This window comes from Schistocerca serialis, chromosome 1 (assembly GCF_023864345.2).
Source record: "Schistocerca serialis cubense isolate TAMUIC-IGC-003099 chromosome 1, iqSchSeri2.2, whole genome shotgun sequence".
In the NCBI taxonomy this organism is placed as follows: Eukaryota; Metazoa; Arthropoda; class Insecta; order Orthoptera; family Acrididae; genus Schistocerca; species Schistocerca serialis.
In genome coordinates this window covers 116,473,883-116,498,238 of record NC_064638.1, presented here as the reverse complement: position 1 = coordinate 116,498,238, position 24,356 = coordinate 116,473,883, and the positions used below count along the sequence as shown (strand labels likewise).

Below are 24,356 nucleotides of genomic sequence, written 5' to 3'. Positions count from 1 at the left end.
TTTTCCCCTCTTGTTGATGAAAGGCACAGCTGTTCAACATATTTTACATAATTTTCTATGCTGGGTACATTTGCTCCAACGCCAGATCATGAAGATGTTATCAATGAATCAGAACCAGGTGAGGGGTTTGGGATTTTGGGTGGTTAGAAAGGATTCCTATAGGTGGTTGATGAATAGTTTGGCATAGGATGGTGCCATGTGGGTGCCCATTACTGTGCCCCAGATTTGTTTGTTGGTGATGACTTAAAGGGGCAAGTGCGGATATAGTTCAACATGGTGACTAGGAAGCACCTTCCATATGCATCAATGCTGAAAACTTTCCTTATCCCTAGCCAGAACCCAGTTTCACATGCTGTTCCTGCATTGCTGCTTGGCTGATGGAACCCCTCAAATGGCCTTACCATCAAATGCTGTATCTCTGGCTGTGACCCTCCTCCTTCTTCCATCTCTTCATATTCTGTCATTCCTTAACCCTCACCACCATAGACCTGTAAAACTATCCCAATTGGGCCCAAAACCTCCTTGCAGTACCTCTTGTCCATCTGTTAAATTCTCCTCCTATGCAATCCCAAATTCCTGAGCCCATATCTCACGCACTGAAACTTTTGCCCTCCAAGAACTAGAGTTGCATGCACAATGTGAACTCAAAGAAATCTCCAACCTGTTCACTTCCTGCTCCCACTTTTGACAGCCACTATCCGCCACCTTTACAACAACCTCCAAACTGCCCCCACATTGCTTCGTAACTGACAAACCTTGTCTCACCAACCTATGACATTTACACCACCTCAAAACTTCTGTAAAGAATCCAGAACCTAAACATACCCAAAACACAATCATGAACCTTTTCTTCCAAATGCCTTAGCTCCATGGAAGTATCAGTCCTTCCCAAAGCCTCACCTTTTCCCCCCACTCCCAAATTCAATCATGCAAGACTTGTTAATCTCCACAAAAAGAACTCCAGTCTACCACCTAAAACCTGATTCTAACCTTATAATCCTACCTATAGACAAAGGCTCCACCACTGTTGTTTCGAACCCAAGGATTACATGGCAGAAGGACTCTGCCAGCTGTCAGATTCATCCATCTACAAACCCTGCCACAGTGATCCCATTTCCGAAATCTAGCTAGAACTGCAATCTCTTCTCAAATCCTCAGGACTGTCCCAGAACCTCCCCTGGAGTCTGTCTGTCTCCTCACTCCTACCACCCCCCACACTCCAACCTTCTACATGCTTTCTAAAGTTCATAAACCCAACCACTCAGGATACCCCATTGTGACTGCTTACTGTGCCTCCACTGAGAGATTCTCAATTATTACTCACAACCTACCCTCCTGTATAAAAGATACAAAACATTTCCTCCACTGACACTCCACAGTTTCTTTATCACATGGTACCCCGCGCATCACTATTGATGCCACCTCACTCTACACTAACATCGCTAATGCCCATGGCCTTGCTGCTATTGAACATTACCTTTCCCAAGGTGCAGTGGATTCCAAACCTACAACCTCCTTCCTAGTTACTGTGACCGACTATATCCTCACCCACAGTTACTTCTCATTTGAAGGCATCACCTATAGTATATCCACCTAAAAGAATACTTTCTAACCACCCAGCATCCCAAACCCCTCACCTGGTTCACATTTACACGAACAGATTCCATACATTCCACACCAAGAAATCCTTTCCATATAGCCTAGCCATCCATGGCTGTCCCGTTGCATCTGCAGTGACAAGATGACCCTCTTGAGATATGCCAACCATCTCTCTGAGGTCTTCACAGACTGTATTTACCCTCACAATCTTGTACAAAAACATCTATAGTGGCTTTCCCACTGTCCAACCAAAGAGGAGCATTCCCCTCATGACTCAGTTCCACCCAGGATTGGAGCAACTGAATCACATTCTTCACCAGTGTTTTGACTACCTCTCACCATGCCCATTATTCTTCCCACCCCACCCACAATGGTGTTTTGCCACCCACTGAATCTACACAATATCCTCGTACATTGCTCCACAACCTACAAGTGTGGTCATGTAGCTGTGGCAATCTGCTTTCCTAATATTCCATTGATAGGCTGGGTAGCTGACAAACACACATTCAACATTACAACTGAGAATAATAGGAACAGGGCTGCATTCCACCAAAATAACGAAGTGATTGACAGTTGAGCCTGGAAGGGGGATGTCATTAGTTTGCTTGTACATGCAAGCACACTTTGGCTCTAATAATAGCAGCTGTGAGTTCCAAACTATGTTTTAACATTCTCCATTACTGTGCAATACTGAGTTCACTTTGTAGGGTTATTATAGTCTTATCATTTTCTTAAGAAATTTCACAGTTAATTACACACACTGACAGAGTAACAAAGTGTATGAGAAGAGATCACAGCTATTGTCATCCACAGTTGTCTGATAAGTGGCAGCAGAGGTAGTGACAATATGACAGCTCTGTACAGGACAAAAAGTGCGGCTACACTTGCCCTTTGGTTGCTGCTATAGTAACAGTCATATAGACAACTAGCTATCTGTTGATTTGTTACTCTATTCCGGGAGTTCTTCTTTCCATGTGATGTGTTATGTTAAGCTAGGGTGCACCAAATAAATAGTATGCCTTCTCTGTTTAATCATTGGTTATCATCATTTAGCACATTTAGACATTTCTAGCTACAGTCTCTGATATAATTTTACTGACACTGTTTTCTTATTGTGAACCCCAGCTGGGATGGTGGGCAGTGAAGTTGCCTGATATTGTCTTAACATCTGCTACTGACCACTCAGTGTACTCAGTTACTGTTTAACTACAGTCTCTGTTTTGATCTGTCTGCTCACATAATGCTTATTTCATTTTCATTCCAATTGAGGATAGCTGCTGAACTTATGCTCATATCTATCATTTCTGTCAGTTCATATTATGTTAAAGCCAGTAAATGGAAATGGTTCATTTGACATTAACACCTCAATATCTGAGTACAACATACAAATTTAAGATGACTCTTTGTTTTTTTACTTCTTATTCAGTGAGTGTGGTCAATCTGTACCTCCAGATGTCCTGGTTGTACATCCCCTTCTGCCCTTACTGTCCACTGTACATGTCGATGGCTGTTGGGATGCAGAGACAAAGACATTAAGCTCTGATTCAATGCACCTAAACATTCCGTAACCAAGACTAAGCTTCCTGTCAGTCCATAATTGGGAAGGGGACAATGTAGACTTGAACACTTCCCCAGTTAACTCAAATAATTCAATAACCTAATACATTAATATGTTTGCTTGTATGGCCATCTTCTGCAGCAACTGTTATAATCAATTATTATTGGTTTTTCTGTCTTAAGCTTACTGCAATTAATTAAAGAGTATTTTACAACAGACATGTTCCACTTTTATTTACAAGGCATCTTTTGTGGTTACTGATGTTTCTGCCTCTTGTTTACATACTCTGCAAACCAATGCTTCTTCCTTCATTGTTAGCAGAGGTTGAGGTCAAAAGAAACTTGGTTGTACATTCACTCTTGGCAATTTTTCACTTTATAAAATAAAAAAATGAAAAAAAAAAAAATGCCACAAGTGAATGTACAACCAAGTTTCTTTTGAGTTCAGCTTCAGCTAACAATGACGGTAAAAGCAGTGATTTGCACAATATGCAAACAAGAATCAGAAACAGCAATGACCACAGAAGATGCTTTGTAAATTAAAGCAAATCACATCTGGTGTAAAAATAACATCAGTAAACTTAAGACAGAAAAAACAGTAATAATAGTAATTGATCCTAATACATTAAATCTAAGAGTTTATATGAAGCTACCCTTCAGTGGAATAGAAGGAGTTTCTCAACAAAATATTCTTTAATTTGGTCTTAATCTCCACTATAATGTTCAGTGGTACCCAAATATCTGACTTATTTCTGTACTATTGTTAATGAAATGGATCACGCAGATCATATTAGATAAAGTGGATGAGTAGATAAAATGGAAAAAAAGGCTCTTTGGAAGAAGGAAAATTATAATGTAGAAAACTGAACAACAAACCAAGAAGGACTACTGACAATGCAAGAGAAGAGCGAAGGAAAAGATAATGTGAGGAAATAGGACAATTATAAAGGCAAGGTAAGGTAAGTGAAATGTACAGTGCTGCAAATTTTATAACAATGAAAGAACCAGGAAAAATTAGCAAGTAAGGAATGATAAAAATCAGGGAAAGGTAACAATGAATACTAAGGGAAACACAAGATGGAAGGCACGTGTAGAAGATCTATATGGTTCCAACTAACCCAGATAGCACAGTAAGCCGGTTTCAAACTTGTTTCCAGATGTAAAGTTCAATTATATAAGCTTGATCAAAGCTGGAATATTCAGGCCTGTTAGTTGGATTCAAGCTTGAAACAAACATCAAAGTTGGCAGAGTTCAAGCTATATTTCAAGCTTGACTTATCGAGTATGGCTCCAACTATATCTACACACGTGGAATACAGCCTGGTATTTACAGCTTGTTTCAAGCTATATAATTATTAATCTGAATTTATTGAACCTAATTAATTGAATAAATATCAGAATGGAAATGGTGTGAAAAAAATTATTAGGACATTTATGTTTAAAATTTTTTATTTTCAAAGTGTTTAAAATTGTTTTATTTTAAAATTTAATTAATCTGAAGCCCCTCTGGCTCCAGCACACAGACCAGAGCAGGATCAAATATCACTGACTTCTGCCGGTATAATGATCCTGTAACAGGTAAAAGAAAATGTTAGCTATACCTAAACATAAAAAATGTAAAAAGTTGAAACTGATCAACCTAAATATAATTTATGCTCCAGATTAGCAAAATAACTTCAAACTTGCTGATGTAGTAAGAATCATTAACTAGTATAAACGTCACTGAGTAAGCAGCTGCTTCTGATGACTTCATTCCAAAGAGTTTTAAAGTAATTTGAAATAACTTTTTGTTTGAAATTTTTAAAGTAAAGATGACATTTGGGTAATTTTGCGATGACTTCATGAAGAAGCAACGCACCACTATTTCTAACAGTTTCAGGGCCATTTAATCTGAATTATAAAGAAACAATTACTTGAAATCATATACACCTCATACTGTAAGCTTATAAAGAAACTACTGTTTAGAAAAATGTAGACATTTTATTTTATCCACAATTATTTTTTGGTGAGTAAAACTGAATCAAAATGAAATAAAAGATGAAATCGAAATGAATTTAAGAAATTACCAGTTCAGTGGAACTGAAATGTAAAAGAACAAAAAAAGGCGAGATTTTAAAAAGATAAAATAAGATTAAGTTTTAATTTATTGGTGCCACATACTAGAGAGCTAGTTTAAAATGACCTCTATTTGCTGAACAACTTGTAATATGTATTCTTAGCTGGTAATCCATTTCACTTTCATCCAGACTCAATTTTTCTACGTAAAAGATTATATTTCTTTACATTACATAATAATATTTAACATTTGTAATATTAACGTACCACTAGAGAAAAATGCACCAACATACCTGTAATACACTATATATCCTCTTCAGACCCAGTGTAGCAGTAAGGCAGGAGACGCCACACACTTACTGAACTATTTTCCAGTATAAAACAAACTTCACAACAGTCAACAATCATTAATGTGCATCACAATGGTAAAATGGCTGTAAACCTAGCAGAGTCAGTGCAAGGCTTATAAACGCTTGTGGTGCTTCCTGTGGACATCTATGGAAGCTATGCTGCGCGCACATCTGCTGTACAGCTTTCCAGGGAAATTACAGTTTATTTCAAGCTTGGGAAAATTATTTTAATTCAAGCTGAATTTTTACAGCTTGATGTAAACTGTGTAACAGGTTGATTTTTCGATCTTGAATTTTCAACTGAACCTAAACTCCATATCCACCTTGGAATAAGCTTGAGTGCTAGCTGGGTATAACCGAAATGATGAAATCAACATAGAACTAAACACCACAGATGTATTTCAACACTTTCACAGAGCTTAAAGTCAACAGATACACTTGCTATCAGCAGCAATGACCCTATCCAACACAACTCTGCCTCATTGCTGCAGTGCCCCTATGCAAAGCTGTGGCCATAAACACACACAGTTAAGAACTGAGAGCCTGTCCTAGCTTACGCTACTCTACACTGTCTCCTTTCATGTTGCTAGTGCCACTGCACTGTAATTCACACATCTAGGCACAACTAACACTCTGTGGAGTGCATAGGAACTGTGGCAGAACCACAACGGTGTGCAAAGCAAATTGCTACAGGAGGAAACCAAGTGGCACAAGCTCTCTTCAAAAGTGCCATGGACAAGATCTTATATGTCACTGAAAAGACGGAGATACCTCTATAATTGTTATGATCAGTCTTCTTCTCTCTTTTTATTTATTTAGCATACATGTCATTGTACAAATGATATTGGACTTTTACATAGTGCATGTTTTAATGCTGATGTTTATTCTGACAGTACACTGTTTGAAGTCCAAATTTTGTTAATAATTTCCATTAGACATAGAAAAATGTTGTCACTAAAGTTTTTCTGCAGTTCAGCAACTATATTGTCTTCTCCTGATCCTTTGCTACTTTTAAGTTGTTTTATGATTTCTGTGATTTCCTCTTTTGTTGTTGGCTTTGAGTTTGGTTGCATCTGGAATAAGTTATCAAAATGAAATTCTTCATTTTGGTGGATAGCAGCCGTGCAGTTCTTTAAAGTAGTTGTTATTATATGCAGTCTTCCATGTTTTTGGGTTTATGAATTGTAAATTTAGTGATGTGCACTTCTTTAAACTATTTTTGAATGCTGTGTAAAAGTTCCTTTCATTGTTAAAATGTGATTCAATTGAAGTTCATTGTTCTTTTATATGTTGTATCCTGATCTATTTGAGATCTTTTGATGCATGTTTCCTTGCTTCCATAAAAATTTTTCCTGTTCTTATCATTTTTATTTGCATTCCAGATGTTCCAAGTTCATTGTCTCTTTATAAATAACTCATTACAATTATGATTCCACCAGGCATGCTTCCATTTCCTTTTAAGAGTGATCATTTCTTTTGCAGTGTGAATAATATCTTTTTGAAGTTGTTGCCAACATTTAGATATCTTTTTTCCAACTGCATTTTATAATGATTTTCTCTAGACAGCTTATGCACGTCAAACCATTTGGGTTGGTATTGAATCTTTTTTATAAATATTACTCTAACCATGGATTTAATGATATTTGGTGACACCATCTAATTTGTTTTCTAGAAAGGTTTTTGCACAATGTAAACTGCAGATCTGAACATAAGGGTGGAGGGGTGGCAGTCTATGTACACACTAAAATATAGGGTATCATTCCATGGGCTGCAACCAAATGTACAGAAATGCTGTTTGAAGCTGCAGCAATACAGACACCATATAACGGGGAAAAGTGTATGACAATAGGGCTCTTCATATTACCAAACAGTCAGATAAATGGATTTCTAAAAAGTTAGAATTCCTGTTAGATAAGGCTAGCAGGGAATTCCTTACATAATTGTAGCAGGTGATCTAAATATTAATACACTAAAAGACAACTCTTATGCAAAAGGAGCTTTCAAGATCTGATTAAAACTTATGGACTCAGTGTAGCAGTAGACAGCTCCACAAGATGCTGTAAAAATACAGAAACATTAATAAATCACGTAACCACTAATATACCACAGAGCAGGTAGACAGTACAGGTCATATACACAACCTTGAAGACCACTATGGGTCAAATTAGAGGCAATGTAGGAAGGGCAGAACAAGTATTTAAAGAGTTCAGACAAACAAATTAAAGAAACATAGATAAGCTGAAAAGGTTATTGGAAACCAAAGAGTTTAATGAAGCATACTTCACAGAAAACCTAGATAAAGAATGGGAATCATTCTGCAATACATTAGGCCATTACATAGATGTTGCATGTCCATTAGTACATAGGGAAATAACTGAGAAGTGTAATAAAAACTGGATCACAGTAGAGGTAAAAGGGAAGAGGTGAAAAGTATGTATGAAAATTGTTGGCTAAGGCCAGCCCAAGAAAATATGGATGCATATAGGGAAAAGAAGAAATCATGCATGAAACTGATAAAAGAAACTAAATCGACATATTATGAAAACAAGATCGCAATCTCAACAAATAATACTAAGACCATATGGTATCTCATAAATGACAAGAGGAAAGGTGTAGGTGTGCAAAACACTGATAACATAATGCTTGAGGTAAATGGGAGGGAACTCAGGGATCACAAAATATCAACAGTACTTTAAACAAACATTATATTGAAGTTGTGGAAAAATTAATAAATCAAAATTGTACTTCCAAAATAAACACAATAAACATTCCATATGAGACAAAATGCTTATTCTTTATCCCAACTAATGAATCAGAAATTGTAAAAATAATACATAGTCTAAAAACAAAAAACCACTGAGGGACTATATGGTACATCCACTAAACTAATTAAATGCTGTTTTCAGTGTGTATCAAAGCCGTTAGCCTAGCTGATAAGCTTATTGATAGAAAAAGGAATATTTACAATGTGTCTGAAAAAGTGTAAAGTAATCCCTGTATATGAAAGAAGCTGCAAAAAAGACCCAGGCAATTACAAACCTATATCTATTACATCTATACTTTCTAAAATAATAGAAACCATAATAAAAGACAGAATATTAAATTTTGTACAAACATGCAATATTCTCAAGATGAACAACATGGGTTCAGAAAGGGCGAATCTACCAAAACAGCATAGCTGAATTCGTGACACTTGTAACTAAAGCACTTGATGAACAGAAGAAAGTCTGTGGTATGTTCCTGTACCTACCTAAATCATCTGATTATGTATGCCATTACATCCTGTTAGAAAAGCTTCATTGTTATGGTATAAGGGGGAAAGCAGTTGACATCATTAAATCATTTTTGGAAAATAGAAAGCAGTGTGTAGAAATAAAACAAAAAGTGAAAAATAATCTTACAAATGTCTTTTCAAATTTTGAAATGTTAAATATGGGATTCCTCAAGGATCCTTCCTTGGTCCACTACTTTTCATTCTGTATGTCAATGATATGACCAAAACAGTATACGATAGTATGGTCATTATAATGACTCCTTTTCTGACTAGGCTAATTACTGTTTAGCTCTACAGGGCCATTATACTGAAATGTTTCCCCACACCACCTAGTATTGTCTTTCTATTTGTGTGAGTAACTGTATGTTCACTGTTGTGGGTAAATACATACAGCGTACACAGGGCGGTGTGTGAAACTGATGGCGATTACACGCTTCCGCTGTTGTAGAGATCTGCTCCAGATGCTGCACATACCGTGTTGAGCTGAAAGTGGTAACCAAAATACGGAGAAATATTCTTCGGGGCTCTGTTGCATAGCAATCAGATTGCTTTTAGTTCTGAGAAATGTCCAGTTACTATTGTGGATTTGAATGATCCATGAAGTGACTTCTTTTCCAAAGAAAACATCGAACTATTTCACTAGAACTGAATGCTCCCGTCGGAACTGTTCTCAACTGGTGTTTATTAGTAAATCACAATAGCAGTACATCGCTGGGTGTATAATAAGACGTACCTTCTTGAAATGAACAATATTTTATTGTTCTATTAACTGATTTCCTTCCATATGCACTTATATTTTACAATGTGAATCAAAAACTCGCAATGGCGTCGATTTTTTACATCACAAGAATGGCTCCTCTCCCCTAAAAATTACTCTTAACAAGAACAAAAGAACTCTATATCCTAAGAATAATTATGTGAGTGCTGACTGCCACAGAGTAATAAACAATATCTTTGTCTCTCTCTCGCACTGTCACAGCAAGTTACGCTGCATGATACATCATATATGCCCCTCTTGTGGACGAACGTTTTTTGGGCAAAAACAAACACGAGCATTCACACAACACTATATCGGTGATTGTTTATGATGCTGTATTAATGTCCACCAGAGTATTAATGTCCACTGTATTTCTTATGATATTTTGGTATTAGTGAATGACTATCTAAATGTAAATTATTAATTTGGGTGCATATACTGCTGACAAAGCCTGTGCTGAATTCCTGATGCAGCATATATGCAGAGCTTACATGCTTGCTTTTATTCCTTTGTCGAGGATGGCATGAGATGTGATCAGAAACCTTTTTCATCATCACTCAAAGCTTCTGTCACTTGCCTTGGGATGTCTCAAATGGATAATCTAGCCATTCGGCCAAGCCCCACAAAGGAAAACCAAGGAAAACCTCGGGGTAGATTTACCATCCTCGTATTTCTCATTTGCAAAGAAAATTAATTGAATTACAATGGAAAATTAAAAAAAAATATTTACAATATGGATTTTTTTTGAATGAATTTAAACACTGTTCACAAAAGAAACACAACACTGTTAATCTTCTGTGTCTTGAGGTGAACCGTCGACGCGTTGGTTTACGTCCATCTACGATTCCCTTCTATCTGTCATCTCCTGGTAACTGATGGAATTCTATTCCCATTTCACCATCTCCTCGTGGGTATTATGGTTTTCTGCATATGGTTAACATGAAAATAAGAGTCAGTGTAAGTTCTGTGGAAAAGGTATTTGAACTATGCTGAGCTGAAATAGAATCTAATCTAAAGTTCTTTCTAATTGTCTGTTCTGAATTCGAAATATTCAGAAGTCGTAAGGTGTTCTTCATTTCTATCAATAATGCACTATACACAAATCCAACTGGTGCTGCCGTGTCAACTTATGCTCGTCATCTTTCAGATGGACTTTTACACTTGTTGATGTGCTTATAACTGAAAGGCATTTGCTCAGTTGGTAACTTCGCGAGTAACAATTGACATAACATAATTTACATACACAGGTATGTTACAACAATAGTACAATTATAAAGACAATGTTCATCACAAAAGATTGAAACAAAGTAATAGGTGTCCTTTTAAAACTGAGAACGGGTTACCCCTTCCGAACAGCATGACTTCAGCTCAGCAAGTAAAAAAAAGCAAATACAAATATACACTGACATTGTTAAATTGACATAAGGAAAAATATCTTGCCATAGACCAGATTCATTTGAGTCACTAACCCATGGTCATTATGCATTGTGAAACCTGATTGAAATTACTATCTACTAAATAAAAAATTTTTTAAAAGAAATCATTCATACTATAGCTAAATTCTCTGCATACTGAAAAGAAAACTTATCCTTACAGTGGAAAACCTATACATAATGTCTGCATATCTCTCGTACAGTATTCGTGAAAAGAAAAACTAACTACTAAATTGCAAAAAAAAAAAAAAAGAAACTATCCTAAGTATGATTCATAGGTTTAATGAAAATTCTCTAATCAATATTATTTGATAAGAATAGTATTTTCAATCTTCAGAATCTTCAGTCATCATGAAATTGCTTTAACAAGTGATGAGGATACATTCCTTTCACCTTTCCATTCTTCACATCCTTCAAAACATAAGTTCCTGGATGGGGTATTTTGGTAATCACAAATGGTCCTTGATACAATAATTGCCATTTTGTGTTCTTCCTCTGTATAAGTGAAGCCTTAGGATGAGTTTTTACTAAAACTTGGTCTTTCACTTTATATGTTTTTATTTTTCCAAGTCGATTATATTGAGTAAGGATTGTCGTACTTTATTTTGTAGGTCTATTTTGTTAATAGCTATTTTAGGAATTGGTCAAATCCAGTCATTCTGTTCCTGTTTTCCAAACATCAGTTCGTATGGGGTGTATTCTGTCGTAGTATGTGGCATATTGTTTACAATTTCCTGAAAATCGTGAAGATAATCGATACATTTGGATTGCTGGTTGTGACAATATTTTCTCATGAACCGGTTTAATTCACGAAAAATTCGTTCCACGGGATTCGCCGAAGGGTGGTACACTGATGATAGAATTTGTTTTATACCACAACTGGCTAATGTTTGCCTCCAACGAAATCCAGTGAACATTGACCCATTGTCAGAAAGAATAGCCTCTGGTTTGCCTACTTTGACTATATAATCTTTGACCAGCTTCTTGGCTATGGATGCAGCAGTAACTGATTTTAATGGCTAAAGTTTGACATACTTAGTGAATATATCAAGAAAAGCTACAATATATTTGCATCTTCCCCTTGATGATGGTAGAGGACCACAGATGTCGACCGAAATGATTGACAGCGGTTTAGTGGGTATAATAGGATGTAGGAAATCTTTCACACAAAAATTTCCTGGTTTGGCTAGCTGACAAATTTTACATTTCCTTAACTGTCTCTGCACTTTCCTGCGAATGTTTGGGAAGTAGCAATATGCTTGAATCTTCCGAGCACACTTTAATACTTCAAAATGTCCCCAAGTGATGTGCGCGTGCAAAATTAAGTCATTCTCATTCTCCTCGGGAATACACACCTTCCAATTATCTGAATCAAGATGCCCTTTGAAAAATAAGACATCGTCCTCAACTTTGTACAGTCTCTTTCCAGGCTTTGCTAAAGTTTCCTTTATTGAATGCCAACGAGGATCTTCATTCTGTAGTTTTTCCATGTTCTTACACATGTCAAGAAAATGTTTCCTATATATTCTATCAGTCATTATAAGAACATTAAATTCGGACGGATTGCCGGTGATGTTGATAGTTGACAAATCTCCATCTGGCATTCTAGACAGTGCATCAGCGATGAAATTATCCTGTCCGCTTAGGTATTTAATTTCAAATTGAAACTCTTGGAGTGAGAGTATCCATCTTGCTAATCTTGGATGTAATAATTTACATGTTTGCAAAAAACTTAACGCTTTGTGGTCACAGTATACTGTTGTCTTCGCTCCATATAAGTAATAGTAAAATTTCTTAAATGACCAGACTACGGCCAATGCTTCCCTTTCGGTAGTCGTATATGTTCTTTCACAAGTAGTTAAGAGTCGGCTAGCAAAAGCTATAGGACAGAAAGTTGATTTCCTATCTATCATCTTTACTTGGAAGAGGCATGAACCTATTCCAATTTCCGAAGCATCTGCCATTAAACCGAATTCTTGGCTCATATCTGGATGATGTAATATTTGTGAATTGACTAAGGCATGTTTTATTGCTTCAAATGCATTCTGACATTGTTGCGTCCACACCCACGGAGTATTTTTGCGCAACAAGCTGTACAACGGTTCTGCATTAATAGAGTGGTCGTGAATGAAATGCCTGAAAAAAGAGAGAACTCCGAGGAAGCCCTTTAACTGTCTTTTTGTTTTGGAACTGCAAAGTTTTTGATTGCCTTTAGTTTCTCGGAGTCTGGTAAGATGCCTTTTCCATTTATAAGATGACCCAAAAATTTGATTTTATCTCGAGCAAAATGGGACTTTTGCAGATTTGCGGTTATGCCTGCTTCCTTGAAACGTTCTAACACTCTTCTCAATAAATCAACGTGCTCCTCCCATGTGCTCGTAGCTATGAGCATGTCATCCACAAATAAAGTTAAATTGCTTCGAAGTGCAGGTCCCAATGCATGATCTAGAGCATTTATAAAAACTCCTGAGCTCACGTTTAGCCCGAAAGGTAAAACCTTAAATTGATAGCTTCTACCTGCATGTACAAATGCGGTGTACCTTTTTGATGGTTCGTCTAGAGCCACCTGCCAAAATGAACTTCTCAAATCAATATTTGTTAAGTATTTCATCCCCTCGAACTTTTGAATTAGCTCATTGATGTTTTCCGGGTGAGTTCGCACGGGCATGATAATCTTATTTATCTGCCGTGCGTCTAGCACGAGACGAACTTTTCCTCCCTTTTTCGAGACAACATGAAGCGGACTACAGTATGGACTCATCGAAGGTTCGATCAGATCCCATTCAAGCATCTGGTGGATTTCCGCATCAACTGCCTTTCGTTGGTGCCACGGTACTGGATAAAAAATACGGCAGAAAACTTGGTGTGGTATCACATCTAAATGGCACGTGTATCCCTTGATTACACCAGGTCTTTCTTGAAAGACTTCATGATATTCCTGTAGAAGATCATATAATTGCTTTCTTTGGTGTTGTTGCAAATATTCAGGTTCTTGCACCTTTTCATATACCATAACTTCAGGGTTTAAAACTGGTTTCAAGTAATTAATTTGGTAATACCGTACAGGTTTGCTATGTACCCACTTTATTTGCAGCTTTCGTCCCTGACAATACTTTCCATGGGTACTATATTCCCTGAGAAGATTCAGTTGATGTTTCTGATCCATTATTGTAAAACTGGCATGGCCTAGAGAAAAATCAATATGCCAATTTCTCTCTCTAAATTCATCTATACCCAGGATACTGTCCTCAACCAATTTTTTTATTACAAGGAACATGCAATTTATAGCTACATTTCCTATATCTAACTGGAGTTGAGTCTGCACTTTAACCTGAGAAGACTTATGACCAGTAGGACCTACAATTCTACAACACTAAACAGGAAAAATCGGTGGATTTGCTTTCTGAAGTATTCTTTGAAATAACTTCTCAGAAACGACATTTACTGCTGCTCCTGTGTCTAAAGTAACTTGCACAGTAATGCCTTCAATCGCCACCTGAATTTTCGCAACAGGTACAGTGATATGTTCCTCTTGACAAGGCATCATATCCTGCTGAAGTTCTTCTATTAATAATCTGCCTTCATTGTACCGGAAAAATTTGACGCTCAAATTTTCGCCCCTGAAAACTTCCTCAACTGCACCATCGGGGTTCTGACAGTTGAGTTTAGTTTGACGATTGTCCATTATTAGTAGATGTCTGCTCCGTTACATCAGTTATTATTGGTGGTTGATTTCTCCATTCATTTGCATTATCATTTGGTACCCAACCTGAAGTTTGTGGTTGGTTGTGATATTCTTGGGTTGGTTGCTGATATCGGTGTTTTTGCTGATAATTCCCTTCTTGATAGTATCCTTTCCTCTTCTTATTATTCTTCCTCCATTTCCGTTTATATGGTTGTTCACATTGTCGGTCATGATTACACTGGTTGGGATTTTCGTTACCAAATTTCACGTTTTTCTGGAAATAATTCACCTGTGGGTTTGGTGAATTGTGTGCAAAAGGTTTGTTTCCATACTGTTTGTTGTTACTATTGTATTTGTTAGATTGGTAACTTGGTTGGTTATAGCGCACATGTGATTCTTCGAACAGAATGTCTATTGAATCCAATGTGGCTAGAAAATCTTCCACATGTTGTTCAGGCACATGTAGAAGTTTTTCCTTAACTTCAAGTGGAAGTTTGCCCTTTAATATTCGAATGATATCCTGCGTCGGGATTGGTTCATTCCAGTATTTACTTTTATTTATATACTTCTCAAAATACTTTCTTAAAGATCCATTTTTGAAAGAAAAAGGTTGTGGGTCAAAAACTTCCTTACGTAGTCTTTCTTGTACACCTTTATTCCAGTATTTGTGCAAGAAAGCGCGTTCAAATTGGTCATAATCTTGACACCAATCGGATGCTTCTGATGCCCACATCGATCCATCTCCATGTATGAATCCTGCAACGTACATAATTTTTTGTTGCTCAGTCCACATTCGCGGCAATATCCCTTTAAATTGCTTGATAAATACCACGGGATTGATCGATTTCCTTTCGGGAATAAATATCTGGAATTGATGATAGTTAAGCATTTTTTCTTCATTCATAGTCACAGGTGTATTCTGGTGGCTACTACGCGGTGAATGATAATCTCGATAATTTGTTTCTGGTTGATTACGTAAATATGCACCAATACATGGATATTGTTGCATGGATTCGGTTTCACTGGTTTCATCAGGAATAATGTCTGCTTTTGATAAACTGCAAGTAGTATGTGCCCCTCTAGTATTAACTAGACCCTGCTGGCATGCTTTTAATGTATTTTCTATCTTTGCTTTCCAAGCAGGAAATTCATCTCCTATATGCTCCTTAATCTCTTTAACTTCTGCTGTAAGTTGTTCTTGTGCAGCTTCGTTGTTAACTTGCACGTTAGAAACTGTTTCTTTCAAGGTTTTGTCAACATACTTTCGCACTGTCTCGGTTTGCTCTTTCGCCCAATCTTCAATGTCCTTAGAAAATGCGATCTTATGTTCATTGAAAAGTTTCTCAATGTGTTTCTCGCCTTCGAGACTGAGAGTGTCTATCCTCCGAGTAAGCTCAATGACAGCTTGCTCATTATCGTGCTTAATTGTATTCACGTCTTGCGCAATAGTGTTCTGTACATGAATAACTTCTTGCACTTGATGATTTAGTGTATCTTGACGACATAAGATGTCTTTGTATTTGTTTGTTAATTCCTGATACTGTTGTTCTTGTGTAACTATGAGTTGTGCCTGACTGGTAATCAAGTGACTCTGCTTTGTTTCCAAACTCTGGAATTTTTCAGTAATCTTATCATTTATTTCTTTTAGTTTATTAGATTGCTCCTGAGCCAAATTAAATTGCACACTCTCCAATGCCTGGAATCTACGATTCATGTCATTTGCAACCTGGATTGCGTGGTTTCCAATGCTTTAATCCCTTGTGTTATGACAGTCAAACTTGACATCAGCTGGGATAACAAATCGGTATTCTCAGGAATTGGCAATTGCACTGGGCTTAATGAGGATTGTACCGACACAATTTTCAGTACAGTCATTTCGTTTTCACACGTGTCTGTGTCAGAGATGAAATTCATGTTGTTTGTTGGTTGCAGCATATTTCTCTGGACTTCTTTTGACATATGAATGTCGGAACTAGCAACTGTTTGTGTCGATGGCATGAGTGCATTAATTATTGCTGGTTGCTCAGCCATAATCGACATATCGCTAACTACGGCAGTATTAAATTCTGTGGCACTAGTTGACGATGCATTCACACTATTTAATTCATTTTGTGGCATTGTGATGCGTGCTTGCTTATTGGCTTTGAACATGGATCTCGTTATCACCATGTAAATGAGTAATTGACAGTTTCTCCTCTAAATAAGTCCTACAAAAGTGACTATTAAACTTTTACACACGCAAAAACGTTAATGTCCTAATGCTGTTAATGTACACTTTACAATGTGACACAAAAACAGTGCATAGATAACAAATAAAATGTTGTCTTACTATATCTACTGAAATACTGGAATTCTAGTAAAAGTAATATAGCAACTCTATTTATACTTAGAAAATTTCTACATGAAGGGTCACTACAATGCATAAATGCTCAAGAAAGCTAGTAATTCAAATGTTCTGGCCATTTTGAAGTTTCTGCTCGGCTGCTGGGACGGCGCACTCGTTCTCTTCACAAGATACTACCGCACGTTAGCGTTAGCATGAAACATACAAAGGACCATAATGTAGTTACTCTATAAGACTAGACATATATACACACAATGAAACATTAATTACTAAATTACTAACATATTTATATTGCAGGTTCACTATGAGTGTTGTATCAGGATCGTGGCCTGTCACGGTCGCCATTTGTAATGACTCCCTTTCTTACTAGGCTAATTACTGTTTAGCTCTAAAGGGCCATTATGCTGAAATGTTTCCCCACACCACCTAGTATTGTCTTTCTATTTGTGTGAGTAACTGTATGTTCACTGTTGTGGGTAAATACATACAGCGTACACAGGGCGGTGTGTGAAACTGATGGCGATTACACGCTTCCGCTGTTGTAGAGATCTGCTCCAGATGCTGCACATACCGTGTTGAGCTGAAAGTGGTAACCAAAATACGGAGAAATATTCTTCGGGGCTCTGTTGCATAGCAATCAGATTGCTTTCAGTTCTGAGAAATGTCCAGTTACTATTGTGGATTTGAATGATCCATGAAGTGACTTCTTTTCCGAAGAAAACATCGAACTATTTCACTAGAACTGAACGCTCCCGTCGGAACTGTTCTCAACTGGTGTTTATTAGTAAATCACAATAGCAGTACATCGCTGGGTGTATAATAAGACGTACCTTCTTGAAATGAACAATATTTTATTGTTCTATTAACTGATTTCCTTCCATATGCACTTATATTTTACAATGTGAATCAAAAACTCACAATGGCGTCGATTTTTTACATCACAAGAATGGCTCCTCTCCCCTAAAAAATTACTCTTAACAAGAACAAAAGAACTCTATATCCTAAGAATAATTATGTGAGCGCTGACCGCTACAGAGTAATAAACAATATCTTTGTCTCTCTCTCGCACTGTCACAGCAAGTTACGCTGCATGATACATCATATCATGTATGCAGATGACACTTAATTTGTTGTTACCAGTTCTACAACAGATAACCTGCAAGAGAAGGCTTCACTAAATATGAAATATTTAGTGAAATATTATTTCAGGGGAAACACTCTTTTTATAAATGAAAACAAAACAACATATATGCACATACATGCAAACAAGAAACACACTGTAGACAACATTAGTGTCAGACTTGGGAGACCCATGCTGAAGAAGACAGACAGCTATAAATTTCTTGGTGTAACGATGGATATGGCATAGGAGAATCACATAAAGAACATTTCCAGCAAAATAGGTTCAAGCATATTTCTGATGAGCAAAATGTATAGGTCAGTAAATAAACATACTCTACAAACAATATACTGTGGACTAGTCCATCTGCACCTCTCATATGGCACCCTGGTTTGGGAAAATGCTGCAAATGTGCACACACAAAGACTATTAAGATTACACAAGAGAGCTGTATGATTCACTGCAAAAATATCATCTAGAGAATCCTGTAGAAATAAATTCAGGGAGCCAAATATTTTAACAGTAGCATCAGTATCAATTATCTACTTAAAAACTAACTGCACTGTACTGCTAAATGAAGAATATCATGAACATAATACATGAAGAAAAAATGACTATCACATAGAAGGAAGTATGCTAAAATTAACAAAGACCCTGTAAATTCTCGATGCATAATATACAACAGTTTACTGCAGTCTATAAAGATGATAGAAACTATGCATCTTTTTAAAAGAAAATCAGAAAGACATCTGATCAATATTCACTCTTACAGTGTTAAAGAATATCTTGAAATAAAAAAAAAAACAATAGTGTCTCAGTGTACATTGCAAAGGGAAACTGAAAGAAATATAAAAAATGTGTGTAGAATCGCTTCTGGTATGTAAGATGTACAATATAAAATATTGTGTCAAAATGACGCTGCTGCTGTCCTCTACTTTTTCTCTGTTTTTCTTGGTGGCACTGAGTGAAGACTGAGGAGTTACAGAAAAATGAACTACATTATCATTGGTACCTTTCATAATGTACTTTTAATGAAATTTTTTGTAAAAATTCTATTATATACCCTTTTGTATCTAGAAAATATATGTAACAGTCAGATTATAAATGCAATGATACATTAACTGATATATATCACTGTATTTTTGCTATGTATATGTAAGCTTAATTGAAACATGACTTGTCCATATCTTTGCAAGAAGTGGTCCATGGACAAATAAAGAACATGAGTTTTAGTACTATGCAATGCTGTCTGCAGAAGCTTAAGAGTCTTTCTCCATTTGCATTTCTCCTTTTATGTGCAGGGAATTTTCTCCTGTTGATCTGTGCTCATTTTTTTGCCAGTTTGTGCATTAAAGTCTCCAACTAGTAACACTGTTTTTTTTTTTTTTGTTTTGTTTTTTAAGGAATGTGGTCCAGGGTGTTTGACACATTTTGTTGAAACTTTTCTGTTTCCTCTTTCTGTGTCCTGTTTTTCTCATTTGTTGGTGTACGTTTATTTAAAATAGTGTAAGCTTTATTTGATGCTTTAAATGACAATGTGAAAAGTCTTTCACAATTGTTATAAATTCTATTATTGAGTTTGTTTACAGTCAAAGCTGTTCCAAATTGACGTGCATTATTCACAACTCTTTTTCCTGTCTTTCTCTTAGGGATCCTGAACTCTTCTGTATCAAAATGATGTTCATCAGTAAATCTACTTTCTTGCAGTGCTGTTATCATTACCTTTTTTTTTCCAGTTTGGGCTACTGGAGACAGTGAACATGTGTGCATTAGGTGTGCTTGCTTCTATGAATGAATGTGTGTGTGTGTGTGTGTGTGTGTGTGTGTGTGTGTGTGTGTGTTACCATTTCTGATGAAGGATAAGTCTGCAAGTGGATGTGTAAGTGTCTTTTGGTTAAGGCCTTTCTGCAAATTAATGTGTTATCTTATAGTAAGCAGCAATCTATCATATCCTTACATTGTTGTTATTAAAGTTAACTTTTCTTGTTTTTAAACAATGAATTTACATTAAAAGTGTTTAGGTAATTTACGTTTCTTTGTTTAAGTTTATGGATTTGTTATTTAAGGCAGATTTCAGAATGCTCTGACTCACTTTTTGCACAATATTGTCCTTCCTTTTTATTTCCTGGGAAATGGCTGATTGGATGCTTGGAGAAGTAAAACCTCTTACAAACTCCATCTCCATTGTTGATTGCTTGTTGAGTTAGAGGAACAAGTCTCAAAGATACTGCTCAGGGTAGCTAGCACTGAGGATTATGTTTTCAGCTGCATCTCTGGTGAACAGGGTTTTTACCTTGTGTTGCTTCTTCTTCTATTTCCGCATTTCCAAGATTCATTCTTTCCACCATCACTACCATTGAAGTCTTCACTGTAATCCTAGCATGGAGCTCTTATCTGAGCCAACTGAGCACTTGTTTGTTTTATATGGTTATTACTCCTCCCCCTTCTCCTTCCTCATCACTTGCGTGATGAGATGCTAGGCTTTGGGACTTGGGGTTAGCATAGCAGAGTTTCAGTGTTATGTAACACAAAAGTTTATTCAATTATTATAAATTAGATGGCTGTTCAGAAAAAATGGTTGTGAAAACAAAACTACCAACTATATTTTTACTTTGTACGAAACCTAATATAATTTGTACAAACAGTTTGTTAGGTTACATCATATATGTATCATATCTACTTACATTTTTTTCCAGGTTGCAACATATATTCCAGAACTTGCCTTAATGAATCCTGATTACTGGGGTATTGGTCTCTGTACTGTCGATGGACAAAGATTTTCATTGGGAGACTGCACCATACCTTTCTCTCTCCAGTCATGCAGGTATGTGCAAAAATACTAGAATATAATATGAGGAGAACAGATACACATTCACACTCAGGGATATCAGAGAAGGGGACAATGCATTAAACATTCAGGAGCAAATAAGAACCTGTTAAAAAGTGAATAATGTAATATTGAGGATGACTTGAATAATTTGGATGCAATGACCTTACATACAAATGTGACTTTTGTCAATATTATGCAGTGATATTATTATCATGAGGTTAGTGAAATGAGAATGAACTGGTGGCTGCTGACTTCAGGGGAAATACATATATTAGTACTTTTGCAGTCATGCTTCATGACAGCTTTATAGCCATCTTAAAATAAATATTTTAAGATGGTTGTAAAGCTGTTCATGAAGTATGACTTTACAGCAAAGAGAAATATAAAGTAGTAGAATTCTATTTGAGACTATGAAGAGGGTGAAAATGATTGTCAGATCATGATGCACAATTAGCCATACTAAATGACAAGCCAAGTCACAATGTCATTTCATCATGAAACATTTAATAAAGTGAATAGATGGTATGAAATTTCAGGGAAACCTTATGGGGAGCAGGTGGTAGTGATGTTTACAATGTGGCAGATGTCAAACCTGAATTTAATATTTTTAACTGAAATTTTATCCATCTTTGATAGCTGTTTATTTTCAAAAAGCAATACGATAAGGCACCAAAAAACATCAAAAAAGCTATAGGCTGCAAAATGAATCAAAATGTCTTACATAGAGGTGGAAATTACATGAAATTGTTAAAATTAAGAGATATGAAAATTCTATTTCATGTAATAAGAAATATTGGACAGTATTAAGGGCAGTAATTAAACAATAAAAAATTGTTCTCTCTGTACTTCAGTTCGTATCAAACCCAGTAACCTTTGACAGTACCTGCATTTTTACAACTGTCATCACTTCCTCACCAAACATATTACTCCTATATAGTCCGGCCACCTATTGATTGCTTATCTTCAGAAACAAGAATTCCCTTGCCCATTGTGCTGAAGGTCTCTGTACTGCCTTCACAGACAGGATCTGCCATCCAGACCTAGGCCACAAATAGATTTCCCCATGCAATATCCTCACATGCCCCCAAAGGTGTTTTTAAACCTGTGCAACTTTCCATGCATACTAGGTGCATGTGGCCACTGCATAAAGATTCAAGGACGCACATGCACCAGTGCAATGTTGTGCATACCTCTGAATTGTAAACAATGGCCACTGTACCCCATCTTAGATGCTGGACACATGCAACAGTTGTGCACCTGTCTGTGGTGCCCTCCATTTGGTGTTTTGTTTTACTATGTGTCACTGTTAAAAGTTCCAGTTGTTTTCAAATTTGCCTTTATGTTAGCACTTAGGCTGAGTGTCCTAATGAGAAAAACGTGGAATTTGAACAGTGTTATCATACATTTCTTTTTTTCTGGATGGTTAATTCTGAGAATTATAAAGACAGAATAAAGGTAAATAACTGGCTACTATTCATCGCAAATACGAAAAATCTGTAAACAACAACAGCAAACCTGAACAAATAAAAATCCTTCTTTCACATCTTTGATGAATAAGCATTGAAGAAGATGAACAGTGTTATGAAAAGGACCGATTGCTATTCACTATACAGAGGAGACATTGAGTCATAGATGGCACAACAAAAGGACTGTCAATTATTGATAAAATTATTGAATTGGATGGATAAAAAATATACTCACCAAGCAGTGGCAGAGCACAGACACACACAAAAGACTGTTAAGATTGGCAAGCTTTCAGAGCCAGTGGCTCCTTCTTCAGGCAGAAGGGTTGAAGGGTAAGGAAGAAAAGTGAAGGAAAAGGACTGGAGAGGTCTAGGAAAAGGAATAGATTTTGGGAAAATCACCCAGAACTGTGGGGCAGTGGAGACTTACCATATGGGATGAGAAGGAAAGACTCAACAAAAAGACTGATATACATTTTAAACTTCGGCCAGAAGGCCTTCTGATGAAGCAGAAAAAAACACAGCATTCACACATGCACAACTTTCACACACATGGTCACCATCTCTGGCTACTGTGGTTGGACTGAGTCACAGCAACACCTGATGGGACCATTAATCTGGTGGTGGGATGTAAGGAAAAGGCATGGGGCAGGGGTGGGGCAAGGATAATAGCAAGGTGGGTTGGGGGAAGGTATAGAGCTGCTTTTGGGACCTTGCAGGGCCATGGTGGAACAGGGTAGAGCTCCTAGATGCAGTAGTGAGTTTTGGGGAGGGGAGGGGGGAGGAGTGGAAAAGGAGAGAAGAAGGATAAAAGGACTAATGGATGTATTGGCAGAATAGAAGGTTGTGTTGTGCTGGAATGGGAGCAGGGAACGGGACGGGGAATAGCAAAGTTTGAGGACAGGGCAGTTATGGGAACATAAGACATATAGTGGAGAGAGTTCCAACTTATGCAATTTAACATTGCAATTTGGCATTGCTAGGAAGGATCCAGATGGTGCAGGCTGTGAGGCAGCCATTGAATTTAAGCACATTGTATTGGGCAGCACATTCAGCGACCGATTGGTTCATCAGTCTCTTGGCTCAACTGTGTGTATAGTAACACACCCTGCAATATATCCTACTTTCCCACAACATCTCTGGCCTCAGCCTTTAACCTTAGTTAGTCCCTGTCATCCTCTTACATATCCCCTTGCCTGTTTTCACTACAACATTGACCACCCTTATAATGTGCCAACACTGTCCCTTTTCTTCTTCTCTCCTCACCATTTTCACACCTCTGTTGCCTCCAACCCATCACTGCCCCCCCCCCCCCCCCCCCTCCTCCTAAACACCAGACTACAGCTAGCAGCTGTGTGCCATGCCACCAAGTGCCTGCTATCTCCAGCCTTCCCTCTCCACTCTGATTCTGATTTCCCCCCTCCCTGCCCCCTTGCCTCCTCCTTACCTCTATCACCCACACCAGACTGCTGTTCCCATCAGGTGCAGTTACAGCTCAGTCCAGCCAAAGTGGCAAGAGACATTGATCATGTGTGTGAGTTGTGCTTGTGTGAATGTATGTGTGTTTTCTGCTACAGGAGAAGGCCTATCAGCCAAAGCCTTAAAATGTATAGCACTGTTTCTGTTGTGCCAGTCTGCAACTCAGTGCCTCCTCTATATGGTGAGTAGTAATCTATCCTTTTCATAATATTGTCAGCATGACCATGTCTTTCTTTATGATTCTGTGATGCAGTACTTTTCTTCTATGTACTGTACTGAAATTTCTAGTAATTTTATTGCTAGCTGTTGACCATCTTACTCAAATAAACTATTAAATAATGGCTTTGTATCTAAATCATTGGAGGTTGTTGGGTTAAAAAACAAATTGTCAGTTGCTTTACCACTGTTTC

The 24,356-nt window shown here is 37.1% G+C and overlaps 1 protein-coding gene across 1 annotated transcript in view; it reads left to right on the top strand.

Annotated features, from left to right (window-relative positions):
* Positions 1-24,356, top strand: part of LOC126446720 (glutaminase kidney isoform, mitochondrial-like) — a 205,042-nt gene that overhangs the window by 4,092 nt on the left and 176,594 nt on the right. Inside the window, exon 4 of the mRNA XM_050090989.1 lies at positions 20,871-20,998. Within this exon, the coding sequence (XP_049946946.1) occupies positions 20,871-20,998 (128 nt within the window). The remainder of the gene's footprint in view (positions 1-20,870; positions 20,999-24,356) is intronic.